This window comes from Schistocerca gregaria, chromosome 5 (assembly GCF_023897955.1).
Source record: "Schistocerca gregaria isolate iqSchGreg1 chromosome 5, iqSchGreg1.2, whole genome shotgun sequence".
Taxonomy (NCBI): Eukaryota; Metazoa; Arthropoda; class Insecta; order Orthoptera; family Acrididae; genus Schistocerca; species Schistocerca gregaria.
The window spans coordinates 664,259,465-664,278,697 of NC_064924.1; the positions used below are offsets into that span (position 1 = coordinate 664,259,465).

At 38.0% G+C, this 19,233-nt stretch overlaps 1 protein-coding gene across 3 annotated transcripts in view; it reads right to left on the reverse strand.

Moving 5' to 3' along the window:
* Window positions 1–17,219: 17,219 nt before the first annotated feature.
* The window catches only part of LOC126272437 (tensin), a 2,382,193-nt gene continuing 2,380,179 nt past the window's right edge, over window positions 17,220–19,233 (reverse strand). For all 3 annotated transcript variants that reach the window (XM_049975310.1, XM_049975309.1, XM_049975311.1), the window contains one exon: window positions 17,220–19,147. In XM_049975310.1, the coding sequence (XP_049831267.1) occupies window positions 18,988–19,147 (160 nt within the window). In that variant the 3' untranslated portion in view covers window positions 17,220–18,987. The remainder of the gene's footprint in view (window positions 19,148–19,233) is intronic.

Here is a 19,233-nt window from a genome sequence, read left to right on the forward strand (position 1 = left end):
TCTGCCGGCGCTTTCCCGCTTGGTAAGTCTTGGAATCTTTGTTTTCCCCTAAGGGAAGTCTTTCCGCTCCCGGGATTGGAATGACTCCTTACCCTCTCCCTTAAAACCCACATCCTTTCATTTTTCCTTCTCCATCCCTCTTTCCTGATGAAGCAACTGCCAGTTGCGAAAGCTCGTAATTCTGTGTGTGTGTTTGTGTGTTTTGTTCATGTGCCTGTCTGCCGGCGCTTTCCCGCTTGGTAAGTCTTGGAATCTTTGTTTTTAATATATATATATATATATATATATATATATATATATATATATATATATATATATATATATATATATATATATATATATGTGTCTGTGTCTGTGTATGTGCGGATGGATATGTGTGTGTGTGTGCGAGTGTACACCTGTCCTTTTTTTCCCCTAAGGGAAGTCTTTCCGCTCCCGGGATTGGAATGACTCCTTACCCTCTCCCTTAAAACCCACATCCTTTCATTTTTCCCTCTCCTTCCCTCTTTCCTGACGAAGCAACTGCCAGTTGCGAAAGCTCGTAATTCTGTGTGTGTGTTTGTGTGTTTTGTTCATGTGCCTGTCTGCCGGCGCTTTCCCGCTTGGTAAGTCTTGGAATCTTTGTTTTTAATATATTTTTCCCATGTGGAAGTTTCTTTCTGTTATATATATATATATATATATATATATATATATATATATATATATATATATATAAACTTCCACATGGGAAATATATATATATATATATATACTAGCTTAAACATTAGTGTCATGCAATATTTTGTGTAATGCAATATCTTGTACAGACATCTTTTATTATTTATTAACCTGACACGTTCCACATTATTACGAAGTGTCGTATTCATGATCTATGGAACAAGTATTAATCTAATCTAATCTAATCTAATCTAGATGTAAATTCTGAGCAGATTATCAAGACTGCTAAGTCTGAGTACAGGAGAGTAGTCAGTCAATCAAAAATTGAGTGTTTTAGAAAACTGCTCAAAGATATGAACTGGAAAGATGTTTATAGTGCCCATGACATGAATGAAAAATATAATACATTCATGAACAATGTCAGTACCATGTTTGAAAACTGTTTTCATCTAAAAGTTACTCAAATTAAGCAGAAGTCTATAACAAAACCATGGATTACACAAGGAAGAAAGATTTCCTGTAAGACAAAAAGGAAACTGTATCTGTCGACCAAGAATAGCTCCAATACTGATGATTTAGCTAAATACAAGGAATACTGAAAATATTAAAAAAAGTAATTCAGACATCTAAACAAATGCACTACGAGAAGAAGATAGCAGTGTCAGGGAACAAAATAAAAGCAATATGGGATATAGTGAAATAGGAGACTGGTAGAACCAGAAAGGAACAGGAGCAAATAGCATTAAGGGTAGATGATGCATTAGTAACCGATCAGCATAGTGTGGCAAATCTATTTAAAAAGTACTTTATATCCATTACTGATAGAATGGGGTTGTCAGGATCAGTAAATAATGCCCTTGAATATCTGAAACTAGCCTTTACAAATAGCTTCAGCTACATGAATATGTCACTCTCTTCACCAAAAGAAATAACTTCCATAATAAAATCTTTGAAAACAAAGCATTCTAGTGGTTACGATGAAATATCAACAAAGTTAATTAAGGCATGTTCTTGTGAGTTTAGTACAATTCTAAGTTACTTGTGTAACAAGTCAATTATAACTGGGACATTTCCTGACTGGCTAAAATATGCAGATCTTAAGCCTCTATTCAAGAAAGGGGATAAAGAGATACCATCAAACTACAGACTGATTTCACTTTTGCCAGCATTCTCAAAAATTTTAGAAAAAGTAATGTACAGTCAGCTTCTCAACCATCTGACCACAAATAACATATTATCAAGAACACAGTTTGGATTTCTGAAGGGTTCTGATATCGAGAAGGCTATTTACACCTACAGTGAAAATGTACTTAATTCATTAAATAACAAATTACAAGTAACAGGTATTTTCTGTGATTTGTCAAAGGCATTTGATTGTGTGAACCACAACATCCTTTTAAATAAATTAGAATTCTATGGTGTCACGGGCAGTGCTGCAAAATGGCTCAAATCATACCTCGCTAACAGGAAACAAAGGGTGTCAGTACAAGGGACTAGTGAACTAAGTCATCAGTCATCATCAGAATGGGAAGAAATTACATGTGGTGTCCCACAAGGATCCATCATAGGGCCATTGCTTTTTCTTGTGTATATTAAAGATCTCTCATCAGTTACGCTGCCAGAAGCAGAGTTCATTTTGTTTGCAGATGACACAAGTATTGCAATAAATAGTATGTTGAGTGTAGTTCTAGAAAGATCTGCTAATGATATTTTCATGGATATTAATAAATTGTTTAAAGCCAACTCATTGACATTAAACTTTGAAAAGACTCACTACATGCAATTCAGAACCTGTTAGAGGTTTCCACCCAGTATATGCATAAAGTATGAAGAAGAGCAGATAGAAGAGGTTGACAGTCTTAAATTCCTGGGATTATAACTTGATAATAAATTCAGTTGGGAGGAGCACACTGCAGAAACGCCTTAACAAATCTGTATTTGCAATTCGAATGTTAGCAGACATAGGCGACATAAAAATGAAAAAGCTTGCATACTTTGCCTACTTTCATTCCATAATCTCATATGGTATAATATTTTGGGGTAACTCTTCAAATCAAACAAAAGTTTTCAGAGTCCAAAAGTGTGGATAACGTATTATTTGTGGAGTAAATTCACGGATGTCATGTAGCAACCTCTTCAAAGAACTGGGTATACTAACCACTGCCTCTCAGTATATTTACTCCTTAATGAAATTTGTCCCAAATAATATATCTCTTTTTCCAACAAACAGCTCAGTTCATACATACAATTCCGGGAACAAAAATGATCTGCACAAAGACTTAAAAGCACTTACTTTAGTTCAAAAAGGGGTCCACTACTCAGGAACACTCATCTTCAATAATTAGCCAGCAAACATAAAAAAATTTAGTTACAAATAAAGATCAATTTAAAAGGAGCCTGAAAGACTTACTAGTGGCCAACTCCTTCTACTCTATTGATGCCTTCTACTCTATTGATGAATTTTTTAATAGAAATAAATGATGTATTGTGTATATTCATATTATTAGTATTGTTATTTAACCAAAAAAAAAAACAGTTGACAAGTTCCACATCCACGAGGATCTCTTCAGCATGGATTTATGGAACGAAAAACTAATCTATTCAATTCAACTTCCATGTGTGTAATTTTGGGCATATTGCAACTAACTGCAGTTTATTTGCTTTCTACCTAGAATATTCCCTAAGGAAAGTAAATATTCTCTTTATTTTTAGTTTGTGAAAGAAATGTCAAACAGTGACATTGCTGAGTCAGGTAGTGAGGACTGTGTACACGGAAGTGTTCATGATTCAGGAACAGGAAATTGAATCACAGGAAGAATTAGTTCAGGAAAACGTATTTCCTTTCCATTCCATAAGTCTCCTTTTTGCTCCTTTGGTTAACAAAAGTCCAACTCCATTTCTGTGCTCTGAATCCTCTTCAGCGGGTCCAGAGTATAAAAAGGTGTATCCATCTTGTGTTTGGATTTCTCCAAAATCTAACCATCTCACCTCACTAAGTCCGAGAATGTCCAACCTGTAACTAATCATCTCCTTTGTAACCTGTTTCAGTCTGCCTGCTTCACTCAATGTTCTAATATTCCAGAAACCTATTCTTTTGTCCTTTTCATGTCAAAGATCATCATATTTGAGTCTGTCAGCTGTTCTTTTCTGCTGTTTCTTTAATCATTTGTTTTCGGGAGTGCCAGTGATTGGCCCACAGCTCAAAATGAATTGTGCACAACAAAGACAGAAGTAGATATTCTGATGTTATTCTTGTATGAAAAGATAAAATGTATTATTGCAACATGTACAAATGTTTACTTCAATGAAGTTTGTGGTAGCTTTTGTGAGTAAAAGAATGCTAAAGAAACAGATGTCACAGAGATCAGAGCTTCATTTGTTTGCAATATCTACATGGATCTCTGAGACATTCTAGAAACAATTTACGGTACTTGTGGGATGATACAAAGGGCAACAGACTTGATTCATGTTACTCCTGCATGAATGAAAACCTATTCACGTTGCTCTTGTGATGCCTGAGGTTTGATAGTACCCTTGACTTGCGAGACAGATGTGAGACTGAGAGACCAACAAGTTGGCTGCTATCAGAGGAGTACTAGAGCTGTTTACTAACAACTGAAAAAACATTTCTCATCTTGTGTGTACCTTACTGTACATCCATATTAAATGTAATGTATCTAAAAACAAAGATGCTGTAACTTACCAGACAAAAGCATTTGTATGTTGATAGAGACAATAAACACACAAACACACACACAAATTTCAAGCTTTCGCAACCCAAGGTTCCTTCATCAGGAAAGAGGGAAGGAGAGGGAAAGACGAAAGGATGTGGGTTTTAAGGGAGAGGGTAAGGAGTCATTCCAATCGCGGGAGTGGAAAGACTTACCGTAGAGGGAAAAAGGACAGGTATACACTCGCACACACGCACCCCCCCCCCCCCCCACACACACACACACATCCAACATCCATCCGCACACATACAGACATATGTAAATGCAAAGAGGTTGGACAGAGATGTCAGTCGAGGCGGAAGTACAGAGGAAAAAATGTTGTTGAATGACAGGTGAGGTATGAGCAGCGGCAACTTGAAATTAGTGGAGGTTGAGGCCTGGTGGGTAACAGGAAGAGAGAATATATTGAAGGGCAAGTTCCCATCTCCAGAGTTCTGATAGGTTGGTGTCAGTGGGAAGTATCCAGATAACCCGGACAGTGTAACACTGTGCCAAGATGTGCTGGCTGTGCACCAAGGCATGTTGAGCCACAGGGTGATACTCATTACCAACAAACACTGCCTGCCTGTGTCCATTTGTGCAGATGGACAGTTTGTTGCTGGTCATTCCCACATAGAAGGCTTCACAGTGTAGACAGGCCAGTTGGTAAATCACATGAGTGCTTTCACACGTGGCTCTGCCTTTGATCATGTACACCTTCCGGGTTACAGGACTGGAGTAGGTGGTGGTGGGAGGGTGCATGGGACAGCTTTTACACTGGGGACAGTTACAAGGGTAGGAGCCAGAGGGTAGGGAAGGTGGTTTGGGGTTTTCATAGGGATGAACTAAGAGGTTACAAAGGTTAGGTGGATGGCAGAAAGATACTCTTGGTGAAGTGGGGAGGATTTCATGAAGGATGGATCTCATTTCAGGGCAGGATTTGAGGAAGTCATATCCCTGCTGGAGAGTCACATTCAGAGTCTGATCCAGTCCTGGAAAGTATCCTGTCACAACTGGGGCACTTTTGGGGTGGTTCTGTGGGAGGTTGTGGGTTTGAGGGGATGAGGAAGTGGCTCTAGATATTTGCTGCTGTACCAGGTTGGGAAGGTAGTTGCGGGATGTGAAAGCTGTTTTCAGGTTGATGGTATAATGGTTCAGGGATTCAGGACTGAAGCAGAATTGTTTGCTATGAAGACCTAGCTGTAAGGAGGTGACCATTTGATATGAAATGGGTGGCAGCTGTCAAAATGGAGGTACTGTTGCTTGTTGGCAATGAATCTTTGCAGATTTCCTTGGAAATTAGTTTCTCAGAAACAATCTATTGTCTATAATTTGTTGATGTTTCGCTGACATCCATGGCTAGGAGAGTCAAAGGTGTGAAAGGACACACAACTAAAAATGTTGGCACTATCAGTGGTGTGAAGAGAGATACTTTAGACAATGGAGACCACAAATGTCAGCAGAACTTCTGAAGGAAATTGTAATGCCAGTGTGACCAAAAAACAAATCTGCAACAGATTCTAAACGTTATTATGAAGCAAAAAACACTCAGAAATACATTTCCAGGCCTCTTGATACAGACCAGTACTTTTATGAACTGTATTATATGTCTCAATATCAAATATTATGAAAAGGATATGTTGTTGCTCATCACAAAGATGATAAACTGAGTTGGAGGCAGGCACAATGAGAAGACTTACACGCTTATCTTTCAGCCAAAGCCTCCTTCAGAAAGGAAATAAAACACACAAACACATGCACACAAGTAAGCACACTTAACGCACACGTGACCACTATCTCTGCACACACTGGCCAGACTGCAGCCGACTCCATCACCTGTAAACCTTGCCACAGTGATCTCGTCCCAGAAGTACAGCATAACTTCCGCTCACTGCTTAAAGCCTTGGACTACACTCAGAACCTCTCCCCTGAATCCATTTCCCTCCTCACCCCTACAATATCCCACACTCCCCCATTCTACATACTCCCCACAGTCCATGAACCCAACGATCATTGATACCCAATTGGAGCACATTATTATGCTGACCACTGAAAGAATTTTGGCTCTTATTGACCAATATCAAAAACCCATCGCCCCAAAATGTGGACTCCAATGTGAAAGATAGCAAACAGTGTCTTCACCAACTCTCCACCAACCCCAACCCTTTACCTGATAAATCCCTATTTGTCATTGTTGATGCCACTTTCCTGTACACCAACATCCCTCATACCCATGGTACCTGCTGCTATTGAGAACTCCAAACCCACTATGTCATTCTTCGTCATTCCTCATATGCCATACTAACTTTATTCTAGCACACAACTACTTCTCTTTTCAAGGAATAGTATACAAACCAATGAATGGCTCAGCTGTGGGCATCCCCATGGCATCCTCCAACACCAACCTGTTCATGGGCAATGTAGAGGAAACCTTCCAGCCCTCCAAAAACCCTATGTCTCATTCAGGTTCATTGATGATATCTTCATGATCTGGACTCAGGATCAAGACACCCTGTTCTCATTCCTTCATATCCTCAACACCTCTCCCATGTGCTTCACCTGTTCCTCCTCACCCCACCTTCTGCGACATTGACCTCCTCTCTGATGGCTCTGTCCACTTTAAACCCACCATCCACCAACAGTACCTGCATTTCAACAGCTGCCTTCCCTTCCACATCAAAAAGTCCCTCCCATTCAGCCTGGCCACCTGGGACAGCATATTTGCAGTGACAAGTACGCGGAAGGTCTCAAAAGGCCTCCACAGACGGGCACTATACCGCTGCCCACAAACAGATTTCCTGTGTCATATCCCCACATACTTCAAATCCTCCCACCACACTCAAGAACCAGATACAAAGGAGCACCTCCTCCATCACCCAATTCAAACCCCGGAATGGAACAACTGAAGCACATCCTTTGCCAGAGCTTTGATTATCTACCACCATACCCTGAAGTGAGTGACATCCTACCCAAGATTTTTCCAACCCCTCTTAAAGTAGTGTTGCATCACTCACCCAACCTCCACAACATCTTAGTTCACCCCTACGCCACTCCCAATCCGAGCCAATCATATCCTTGTAGAAGACCCAGGCATCAAGACCCGTTCAACCCTGTCAGCCAGCACTTCCCATTTTAGTCCTGTCACAGATATATCCTACTCCATCAGATGTCAGACCACCTTTGAAAGCATGCATGCCATATACTGGCTCTGCTGCAATAATTGCACAGCTTTTTATATATGTCTGATTACCAGCTAGCTGTCCACCAGGATGAATGGCCACGGCCATACTGTGGCCAAGAGCAAAGTGAATCACTTTGTGGCACAACATGTAGCTGAACGTAACATGCTTGATTTCAAAGGATGCTGCATAACCCAGACCTCTGGGTGCTCCCCTCCACCACAAACTACTGTGCAGATGAGAGGTATCCTTACAATATATCTCCACTCCAAAAGTTATCTCAGTCTTAACCTACGATAACTTACATATACATCTACATCATACTTTGCAAGCCACCTAATGGTATGTGGCAGTGGGTACTTTTGGTACAACTATCTGATCCCTCCAACCGTGTTCCACTCGTGTATAGTGCGTGGGAAGAATGGTTGTCAGTAAGCCTTTGTATTTGCTCTCATTTCTCGAATTTTTTCCTCGTGGTCAAGACGTGAGATGTATGTGGGGGGAGGGGAGGGAAGGGGGGGGAGTAATATGTTGTCTGACTCCACCTGAAAAGTGCTGTCCCAAAATTTCAATAGTAAATCTCTCTGCTATGCAAAATGCCTCTCTTGTAATGTCTGCCAGTGGAGTTTGTTTAGCATCTCCGTAATGCTCTCTCGCCAGCAAAATGATCCCATGACAAAATGCGCTGCTCTTTGTTGGATCTTCTCTATCTTCTCTATCAATCCTACCTGATAGGGGTCCCAGATAGATGAACAATTCTGAAGAATCAGGCAAACGAGTGCCTCATAATCCATTTCTTTCATGGATGAGTTGCATTTAGTTAAGATTATTATGATTAATCTGAGTCTGGTGTGTGCTTTTCCCACTATCTGTTTTATGTGTTAATTCTACTTAAGATAGCTCTAGATAGTTACACCTAGATATTTTATGGCAGATACTGTCTCCAGCTGTTTGTCATCAATAGTGTAGCTGTACAGTAGTGGATTTCTTTTCCTACGTATGCGCAATATGTTACATTTATTTACGTTCAGGGCCAACTGCCAGAGCCTGCACCATTCATCAATTCTCTGCCAGTCATTCTGCAAATTCTTACTATCTCCTGGCATTGGTACTTTGGTATAGATAACTGCATCATCTGTGAATAGCCTTAAAGAGCATTTGATGCTTTCTACTAGATCATTTATATATACTGTAAACAGCAACAGTCCTATCACACTTCCCTATGGTACTCTGGATATTACCTTTACATCTGTCAATTTTGTTCTGTTAAGAGTGATGTGTCGAGTTCTTATCTAAAAGAGAGTCTTGAATCCAATCACAAGTTTGCTCTGATACTCCATAAGATCATATTTTTTTCATTAAATGGCAATGCACTATGGTGTCAAATGCCTTACTAAAATCAAGGAACATGGCATCAACCTGAGTGTCTTTGTCTACTGAGCTGTGGATCTCCTGCAGGAGCAGAGTAAGCTGAGTTTCACAGGATCTCTGTTTGTGAAATCCGTGATGATTTTTATAGAGGAGATGTTCACTTTCCAAAAACATCATAATTCTTGAGCATAAAACATGTTCCATAATTCTACAACAGATTGGCGTCAATGATGTAGGTCTATAATTGCGTGGACTGTCTTATGGCCTTTCTTAAAAACGGGAATTACCTGCACTATTTTTCCAGTCATTAGGTACCTTTTTTTTGCTCAAGCGATCTACGATAAATTACTGCTAGAAGGGGAGTAAGTTCTTTCGCATAATCGTTATAGAATCTTATACATATCTCATCAGATTCTAATGCCTTTCCACTAGTAAGCAGTTGTAGCTGGTTTTCAATTCTGCAATCGGTTCTCTCAATATGTGCCATTTTGACATTTGTATGATAATTTAAAGGAGGTACAGTGTTACAGTTTTCCATGGTGAAACAACTTTGGAAGACCAAATTCAGTATTTTGGCTGTCTCTCTGTTATCTTCTATTTCATTGCCAGTGTGCTCACTGAGAGAATGAATAAATGATTTGGACCCACTTACTGATTTTACGTATGATCAAAAGTAAAGGGGTTTTTACTCAGGTTGATTGACAACGTCTTACTTTTGAAATCATTGAACGCTTCTCTCATTGCTCTCCTTATGCTTATTTTCACTTCGTTCAGCTTTTATTTGTCAGCTAGGCCTTTACTTCTCTTGAATCTGAGATGAAGTGCTCTTTGTTCATGTAGGGCTTTTTCAACATGGCTACTAAACCATGGTGGATCTTTCCCATCCCTTAAAAACTTACTCAGAAACACTTGTCTAGGGCATATTGAATGATGCCTTTGAATTTTTTCCATTTGTCCTCCAAATCTTTGTCCTCATCACCGAATATTTGATGCTGTCTGCTGAGATATTCTTAAATCTGTATCCTGTCATCCTCGGTGATTGATATATCTTCCTATCTTTCTTAACATTCCTTGTAGGACCGGACGGGACGTTAAACACTAAGATCCTCCTCCTCCTCCTCCTTGTAGGACCCATTGTCATAGATGCTGTTGCAGCCTTATGATCACTGATACCTTCCTCTACATTAACTGATTCAATAAGTTCACATCTGTTTGTTGCCAGGATGTCTAAGACATTACCCTCACGAGTTGGTTCTCTATCTGCTCAAGGTAATTTTCGGACAAGACATCCCGAACAAGGCCACATGAATCCCTGTCTGTGTCGCCAGTTTTGTTGGCATAACACTCCCGATCTGTATACTTGGCAAGTTGAAGTCACCCCTGTTACAATGACATGATCTACATCTACATTTATGATTTTGTATGATCATTCCACTTCAAATCATTCCGCACGCATACTCCAAGATATTTTAGAGAAGTAACTGCTACCAGTGTTAGTTCCGCTATCATATAATCATACAATAAAGGATCCTTCTTTCTATGTGTTTGCAATACATTACATTTGTCTATGTTAAGGGTCAGTTGCCACTCCCTGCACCAAGTGCCTATCCGCTGCAGATCTTCCTGCATTTCGCTACAATTTTCTAATGCTGCAACTTCTCTGTATACTACAGCATCATCCGCGAAAAGCAGCATGGAACTTCCGACACTATCTACTAGGTCATTTACATATATTGTGAAAAGCAATGGTCCCATAACACTCCCCTGTGGCACGCCAGAGGTTACTTTAACGTCTGTAGACGTCTCTCCATTGATAACAACATACTGTGTTCTGTTTGCTAAAAACTCTTCAATCCAGCCACAGAGCTGGTCTGATATTCCGTAGGCTCTTACTTTGTTTATCAGGCGACAGTGCGGAACTGTAGCGAATGCCTTCTGGAAGTCAAGGAAAATAGCATCTACCTGGGAGCCTGTATCTAATATTTTCTGGGTCTCATGAACAAATAAAGTGAGTTGGGTCTCACACGATTGCTGTTTCCGGAATCCATGTTGATTCCTACAGAGTAGATTCTGGGTTTCCAAAAACGACACGATATTCGAGCAAAAAACATGTTCTAAATTCTACAACAGATCGACGTCAGAGATATAGGTTTATGGTTTTGCACATCTGCTCAACGACCCTTCTTGAAGACTGGGACTACCTGTGCTCTTTTCCAATCATTTGGAACCTTCCATTCCTCTAGAGACTTGCGGTACATGGCTGTTAGAAGGGGGGCAAGTTCTTTCGCGTACTCTGTGTAGAATCGAATTGGTATCCCGTCAGGTCCAGTGGACTTTCCTCTGTTGAGTGATTCCAGTTGCTTTTCTATTCCTTGGACACTTATTTTGATGTCAGCCATTTTTTCGTTTGTGCGAGGATTTAGAGAAGGAACTGCAGTGTGGTCTTCCTCTGTGAAACAGCTTTGGAAAAAGGTGTTTAGTATTTCAGCTTTACGCGTGTCATCCTCTGTTTCAATGCCATCATCATCCCGGAGTGTCTGGATATGCTGTTTCGAGCAACTTACTGATTTAACATAAGACCAGAACTTCCTAGGATTTTCTGTCAAGTCGGTACATAGAATTTTACTTTCGAATTCACTGAACGCTTCACGCATAGCCCTCCTTACGCTAACTTTGACATCGTTTAGGTTCTGTTTGTCTGAGAGGTTTTGGCTGCGTTTAAACTTGGGAGTGAAACTCTCTTTGCTTTCGCAGTAGTTTTCTAACTTAGTTGTTGAACCACGGTGGATTTTTCCCGTCCCTCACAGTTTTACTCGTCACGTACCTGTCTAAAACGCATTTTACAATTGCCTTAAACTTTTTCCATAAACAGTCGACATTGTCAGTGTCAGAGATATTTCAATATCTATGACAACATGATGAAAGGAGCCATTAAATGAGTGAAAACACTTGTTATTTAAACTGACATTAGGTAAGAATCGGCTGTGATAGCTGCAACATTATCCGTGGTCGATTCCACTTTGTAATTCATGCCAATTATTGTCTTTCAATATTTCTGTTTCTCTCTGAACTCGTGTCCTCATGGTTACTTTTTATGGTGAAAATTTATCATATGTGTTCTGGGAGAAGTAAACATCACAGTATACAAGTAGCCTGTGTCTACTCTTTGCAGAGCAGCCATGACCCATGTTTACCACAGTAAAAGTGATAAAGAAATTGCATATCTCCAGGATTTACTGCAAGAAGCACCATTTGGAAGTAGGGGGTACAGCATGAGTGTTTATAAATCCACAAAGCAGTATAGTATAACAAAGACGGCACTCTACAAACAACAGAGAGCAGTGAAAGTTAAAACTTGGCAGCGCACTTCAACATTGTCACTGAATACAGGAAAAGAATTCGCTAAGAGGTTGAGTTAATGGAAAAATGCAGATTTAGTGTTAGCAGGAAGGAAATGTTTTCACTAGTGGAGCAGTATGTTGTTGAAATTGGAGTTAAAACTCTTTCAAGAGCAGCAGTCCACAAGAGTGGTTTTTAAATTTTAGGAAAAGAAATGCTTGTCACTGCAAATACCTCAAGTTGACACATCCCTTCTTTATCAGGGAGTACTTTAACCTGCTGCAAAAGTGTCTTGAAGATCTTGTATTATGCAACAAATCCCATCAGAAATGTAGACAATTTGTCACAGAAAAGAATTGTTCCTCTTGGTTTAGAAAGATTTGACCCATACCAAAACGAAAATACAGTCTCTCTCAAAAGTAAACATTATGGAATAAGATACTGGAGCAACTGCAATTGTGACAGATTCATCAGAGAAAGCAACTCCAGAACCAAAGGTTCCATATCACGAACTTTAGTTAGAAACAGTGTGTGAGCTTTATAAGCAGATTAAAGTGAAACAAACAATAGTAATTACAGGATGTGAAGTTATTACCTCATAAGGCTCTTTAAGAAATAAGGCTCTTTAATTTCTACTCAAAACTGATCAATAGTGAAAAAAAGGGACATACAAAAAATTCAGAATTACACAATACAAGTGATTCCAGAGGTGAAAGTAGTACTTTAGATGTCAATGGCTCAATAGAAGACATTAAAGATTTACGCAATGGATGTGACAAAATTTACCCAGGACTTAACGTAAATTTTTCTAGAAAATGGATTTTAATACAAAATTTTGCAAAAAAGTCCAAGACTTTTTATGCCACGTAGATACTAAGCTTGAAAATATAATGTAATTGGATACATAAAAAATCTAAACATAAGTGGTAGCAGGAAAACCACACATAAAAGTGTTGAAGTTTGGAAGCTTTCACAGCCAGTGGTGGAAGGACTGAAGGGGAAGGAAGAAGACTTAAGCAAAATGACTACTGAGGTTTAGGAAACAGTGGGAGTTCACTCAGAACGTTGGGTCAGTGGAGACTTACCAGACAGGATGAGGAGAAAGTCTTTCCTTCTCATCCCATCAAGTAAGTCTCCCCTGACCTGGGCTTCTGGGCAACTCTTCTGAACTTTGCCCATTTCCTAAGCCTCACCAGTCCTTCCCCTTTATCCCTTCTGCCAGAAGAAGGAGCCAATGACTCCAAAAGCTTGCAAATTTCACCACTTAGTGAGTAGTTTTTTTTGTGTATACAGTTACATTATATCTTCCAAAATTGATTATTTTTGGGGATATTAAGGACAACATAACACTGAAATCTGAAATATTGAACATAAATGTAAATAAGAAGATGAGCAGAAAATGTCTTTCTTGTATCATTCACTTGCTACAATACAGCATGAACATTGTATTAAGTCATTGTAAATTGACATTAATGCAATAATATTTATTTTAGCAGTGTTGTGCTTGTACTTCATGAATGGTAATTTTCTGTTAATAATTGCAGCTCGCACTGCCTTTCAACAAGAAGTAATGATACTCTCAAGCAGAGTAAATAACCATTATATTCAGAAAAAAGTGGTGGGTACTAGGTAAATGGCACTGGGTAGGAAATAGCTGAAAACGAGGGGAAGTTTCACATACCTGGGGAGTATTATGCAGGAACATGGAAGGAATGACAAAGAGATAAATGAACATGCAAGGCAGGTTGAGAGCTTTGTTAGAAGTGTGGGAGAAATTATATACAACAACTAAGTCTCCTAGAAAATTAAGGTGATACATCAAACATATTACATACCAATACTGTTGTATGATGTAGAAACACTGAAAGTAAAGGAAAGGGAAATGATGTACTGTGCCAGCAAATGAAATTAAGTTTTTGAGAAATTGGATAAGAGTAACAAAAATGGAAAAGATGAGAAATAAAAATGTTCGGAGATAACATATGAGTAACCAGTACAAGAGAAGATCAAGGAAATAGATTAAAGTGCCATGGATATATGAAGAAAATGGATGAGAAGAGGGTGCCCAGAAGTGTGAGATGGAAAAGGAGGACAAGAGACAAAGGGAGGCCAAGAGACTATTGGCTAAAACGAAAACGATTACAATCAAGTATTTGGGAGACTGGGGCAGAATAGCAATGGAGAGGGGTTGGAAGACTGGAGAAGATGTAGAGGCTTCTGATCCAAGCAGACCCTGTCAGTGGTGAGAAACCGCAGATGGTGGTGGAGGAGGAGGAGGAGGATGATGAGGGTGTAGATGAAGCAGCCTCTTGCACCATTGAAAGAGTAGCAGCAGTTACTCTGAAACTTCTGACTGTACTTACCCATTGCATACCACTGAACTTGAAATAGTATTACTTTATGAAGATGGTATCTGTTCTTTTAGCCATGTCTGCAAGAACAGATACCATCTACATATAGATAAGGCTAACTGGCCAATGATCTTCTTTAGTGCACTCATAGTGCCCGAACTCTTACGGGAATTGGTAGATTGACTGCCGCGAATAATGAGTTTGTGGGCAGGGGAACTACAAATGTAGTGTTGGAACAATAAGTTGAGAATGTGGGTCTCACAGGGAGCGTGCCATAAGTCCCTGCAGTCGCATTATTCTCTTTGTCCTCAGTGGCTCAGGCGGACAGAGTGTCTGCCTTGTAAGGAGGAGATCCCAGGTTCGAGTCCTGGTTGAGGCACACATTTTCAACTATCCCCGTTGATATTTATCATTGCCCGTCAGCAGCTAAAGGTTTGGATTTCATTGTAAGTTTGTAGTATGACTTTAGGACATAGTTAGTTAACTGCCTTCCATGTTCAATGGACAAGACATCAAGCCTCTATAAACAGTAAATTCTAGAAATTTTGTTGACCACAGAAACAAAAATTTTTGTTGTTCAAGTAGTACAATTTAAGGTTGTACTTACCCCACTCCAACTCAGTACATCATTGCTAGGATTTTTTTATTAGCTATATGTACACTGTTGTTGGTTTTGGAGTGACCGTTTCTCCCCATTTTGTACATATTACTTTCTTGTATTTGATTTCTACCTCCCACTTTTTCACACACAAGGTATTTTAAATGGGCAAAAGGTTTTACAACCATGTTTCCATAATTCCTGCAACTGTCAGCAGTTGTTTCTTCGGATGTGTGATTTCTTATCTTGTATCTCTTCAAATGTAGCAATACTGTGCGTGTCGATAAAGTTGGAGTGAACTAAAACAGGTGTTATGTATGCAAGGAAGCAGAATTCACCATACACTTTATTGGTATGTAAGCAGTTGACTGAGTGCCTTATTTTAATTAATTTACCAACCGATGCTATGTTATAAAAATAAACACTTAGTTCACAGAAATACCTCATGAGGTCATTGTGCACAGAAAGAAATGGTGTCAAGGACATGGGGTAATTGGTCATGTATGAAAAGCGTAGAGAGATTACTTGGAGAAGTGAAGACGGAATATTAAACAGTGGAGAAGAAATGGCGGTCCCAAACATAGGATAAAAGCTGCAGGAAGAAATGGTTGTTAAACAGTACATAGAAAATAAAATATGAATAATGAAAAAAAAAGCAGGTAGTAAAGGTTGAGAGTAAGTTTGTGTTGTTGAGAAAAAGGAGCATACAATACCATGCAAAATGTATGCAGCATTGAGATAGTAAAATCCTGATAACAATAATACAGAAAAGTGAATTAAATGATCCATGGGAAAGCGATATAAGTGTAATTTCATTCAAAAAACTAGCCAAGTGAGTTGTAAAAACATTGTACATGTTTTCTCCAATGTATACAGTACAAAGGAGCTTGTGTCACTATAGAGGAGTCATTTGATGCTGGTAGTAAGGTTGATATTGAAATACAGTGCTAGACATTGTGATGGGCTGCATGTTCAGCCACGTTTTTATTTTATAATGAAAAATCATTTATTGCTGTAAAAGATGGCACTCTTGAGGGCAGAAAATGCAGGAGGTGAGAGTGACATATCTCAACACGTGAAGTACAGTATGTGTTTGCCAATGATGTTACATGATTTAAATTTCTAACCACTAAATAATTTGCAGCTATGGAAGATGTATCATTGTGACAACAAGAGAGGAGATAGTATTCAAAGATTCTCTAGTACAACACCATTTTAATATTTTGGTAATTTTTATAGAAGTTACTCAGATAGAGTATGGAAGATTGTGCTGTATAATAGTTTCTGTTACAGTGTGAAAAAAAAAAAAAAAAAAAAAGAAGTCAGTCAGTCAATATAAAACAGTGTATAACAGAATAATGTTTGCCTCCTGCACAAAATGGGATCTTATTCTCTGTGTCATTGAGTCAAATGATAATTAACCAGGCAGTAAAAAGTGACTGGATGTGTCATAATTGCATACATGTAAGTGAAAAACAGGTTTGCTTGGTAAATATGGCTAATAACAATGTTTTCTTTAGTGATCCGTGCCTTTATGTCAACAAGGGAATCAAACTGTATGAGTTCTCATCAATATGAGATGATAACAACATTTTACAGACTGAATATTAGACACTATATCAACAGAAGAGAGAGTGAGAATGCAGTCTTTCGAAAAGCCCCCAGAAGATATGCAGTTTTTCACAATTTTTCTTATTGATTCCTTTCACTACATCTACACTTTATTATCTCAGTGTGTAAATCTACCAAATAGAGGAAGCTTGCAGAGGAAAGCCGAATTTTGGTCAACAGGTTAGCACAACGAGAAGTACTTTCGATTACAAAATCTGCTCATTTAAGCTTTTAAGCCATCAGATGCCACCAGCATACATTAACAACAGAGTGTTGCATTAATCTCTGTGATTCTGTAGGTTGATCACCTGTCACATTTCCCTCTTTTGCAATTTCATGATAATTCTCATCTAGTGCCAAAATACTCAAATTAGGATAAGGGCTCAAACTAAACACAATATTGAAAGCATTAACAGCATTTATTTTATACACGAGGAACAGTTATAAAGGGAAAGCAATGCAATTTTGTTTCTTAAAAAAGAATTGTTCCATGTTATGATCACATCATTATATAACTGATGCCTAGCTTCATTCATATTTTCAGAAATCAGTAACAGAAAAAAAAAAAAAAAACATTTTAACATAATGTGTGTAACATTCCATGCATTCTGCATTTACATTTTTAATTTTTTGTTTAACCATTAGTTAAAATCCAAGGAAGATTAAACATTTCATCATATCGCACTATTGTCATGCTATCACTGGATATAACAGTGGACAAAGACAATATAATATTGAGATAAATTTATGAACCTGGCTCTTTGTGGAGCTACTGCATTAGATGTTACTGCTACACAAGTTCTTTAGTACAATTATGTAGCAGTACAAATTATTGTAAACAACATATAAACGACAACAGTGTTAGCAATAATCTGCCATTTGTTAGATACTCTCTATAAAAAATAAAATTATTGGTGTTAACATTTAATAGTAGTTCCACATTTTCCTAGTGAAACAATTTAATCATCATCTCTAAGGCAACTTCATTTGTGTGGTTTATAAACCCAACATACTTTTTAATGATCAGAACCATGCAACATAAATTTCCAAAGCCAGTTTTATGCTCTCATTTCAAATCCATCATTCAGCCAAACATACCAGAACAACAACAAACAACATATCAAAGAAACTAAAAAGAATTATAGCTTGTACTGTTCCAGAAATGTGAAATTATTTGTCATCCACAGCAAAAATAAATTGATTGGGGGAAAAAACCCACTAAATTATATACTTACATTTAAAAATACATTCCTATTTAAACAATGTAAAAACATTTCATATTTGTGGAATTTTATGGAAATAAATGAGTGTTATTTACAACTAGACTCATGTTAGTGTAAGTATACTTTATGCACCAACTCAGATGTTATTTACATGTACTAGCATTTACAATTACTGTATGCTAAGCAGGGTAAAGTAACGATAAATATTGTAACAGCTTTCTATTATAAGATATACTGCATTAAATACAATTCTATATGTATGTTTGGCAAGAAGTTCTCTTAAGCTGCAACTCATCTACAATATTTTAATTTCATGTTCACAAATGAGGTCACTCATATTTTTAATCATAAAACAACTTTCTTAAAATTGGTAGTATATGTATATACATATTAACAGATTATACACATGCTTAAATAATCTACCGAAAACATTTTATGTTCTCTTCACTGATATGTTGTATAAAATATGGTGTTCAAATGTCACATGAAGTAAGATGCACTATTAATATAGAAATTTTCCTTTGTGTTGCCTTGTTGAGTTTTTCATTGTCAGATAATCATGTTTTTTGGTTACATTTCACTGTTTCTAAATGGATAAATTATGTTAAACTTGTTATGCTTTTAAAGTGTGAAAAAGTCTTGAAAACACTCTGATTGAGAAGCAAGACGTGATACTCTTTGTGTATTGCAGATCTGTTTCACTACTTCCTACTGATGCAGTATCTTAAATCCTACATAATTCTGGAAATGTCACTGTTTCTTTTACTCTTCCAGTATAATTTCACTTTAGTCTGTTTCAAGCAATAGGACAGTAGGATCAGTGTGTTCAGTGCAAAGTTTCCAAACTTCAGGCGTATGAATCCACAGCATCTGAGCACATGATTATGTTGAACTCTTTTTTTCTGTTCTTTACATAAAATCAAAAATACATTCTGTTCATACTGATCATACAATATTAGCTTTCATATTTCCACAATTCATCATTACTTTTGACACAAAGTTAACGATAGCAGATGCTGGTTGTTCCGGTTCCAGTTCAGCAAAAATGTGGCACTGATTATCTGTTTTACTTGCTTGTTTACGTGCCACAAACCCAAAACATCGACTGCAACAAGGAAAACAAGAAATATATTAAGAAACATGTTTTACAAAGATCTTAATACAGTTTCTGTAATTTATTTGTATTATTAT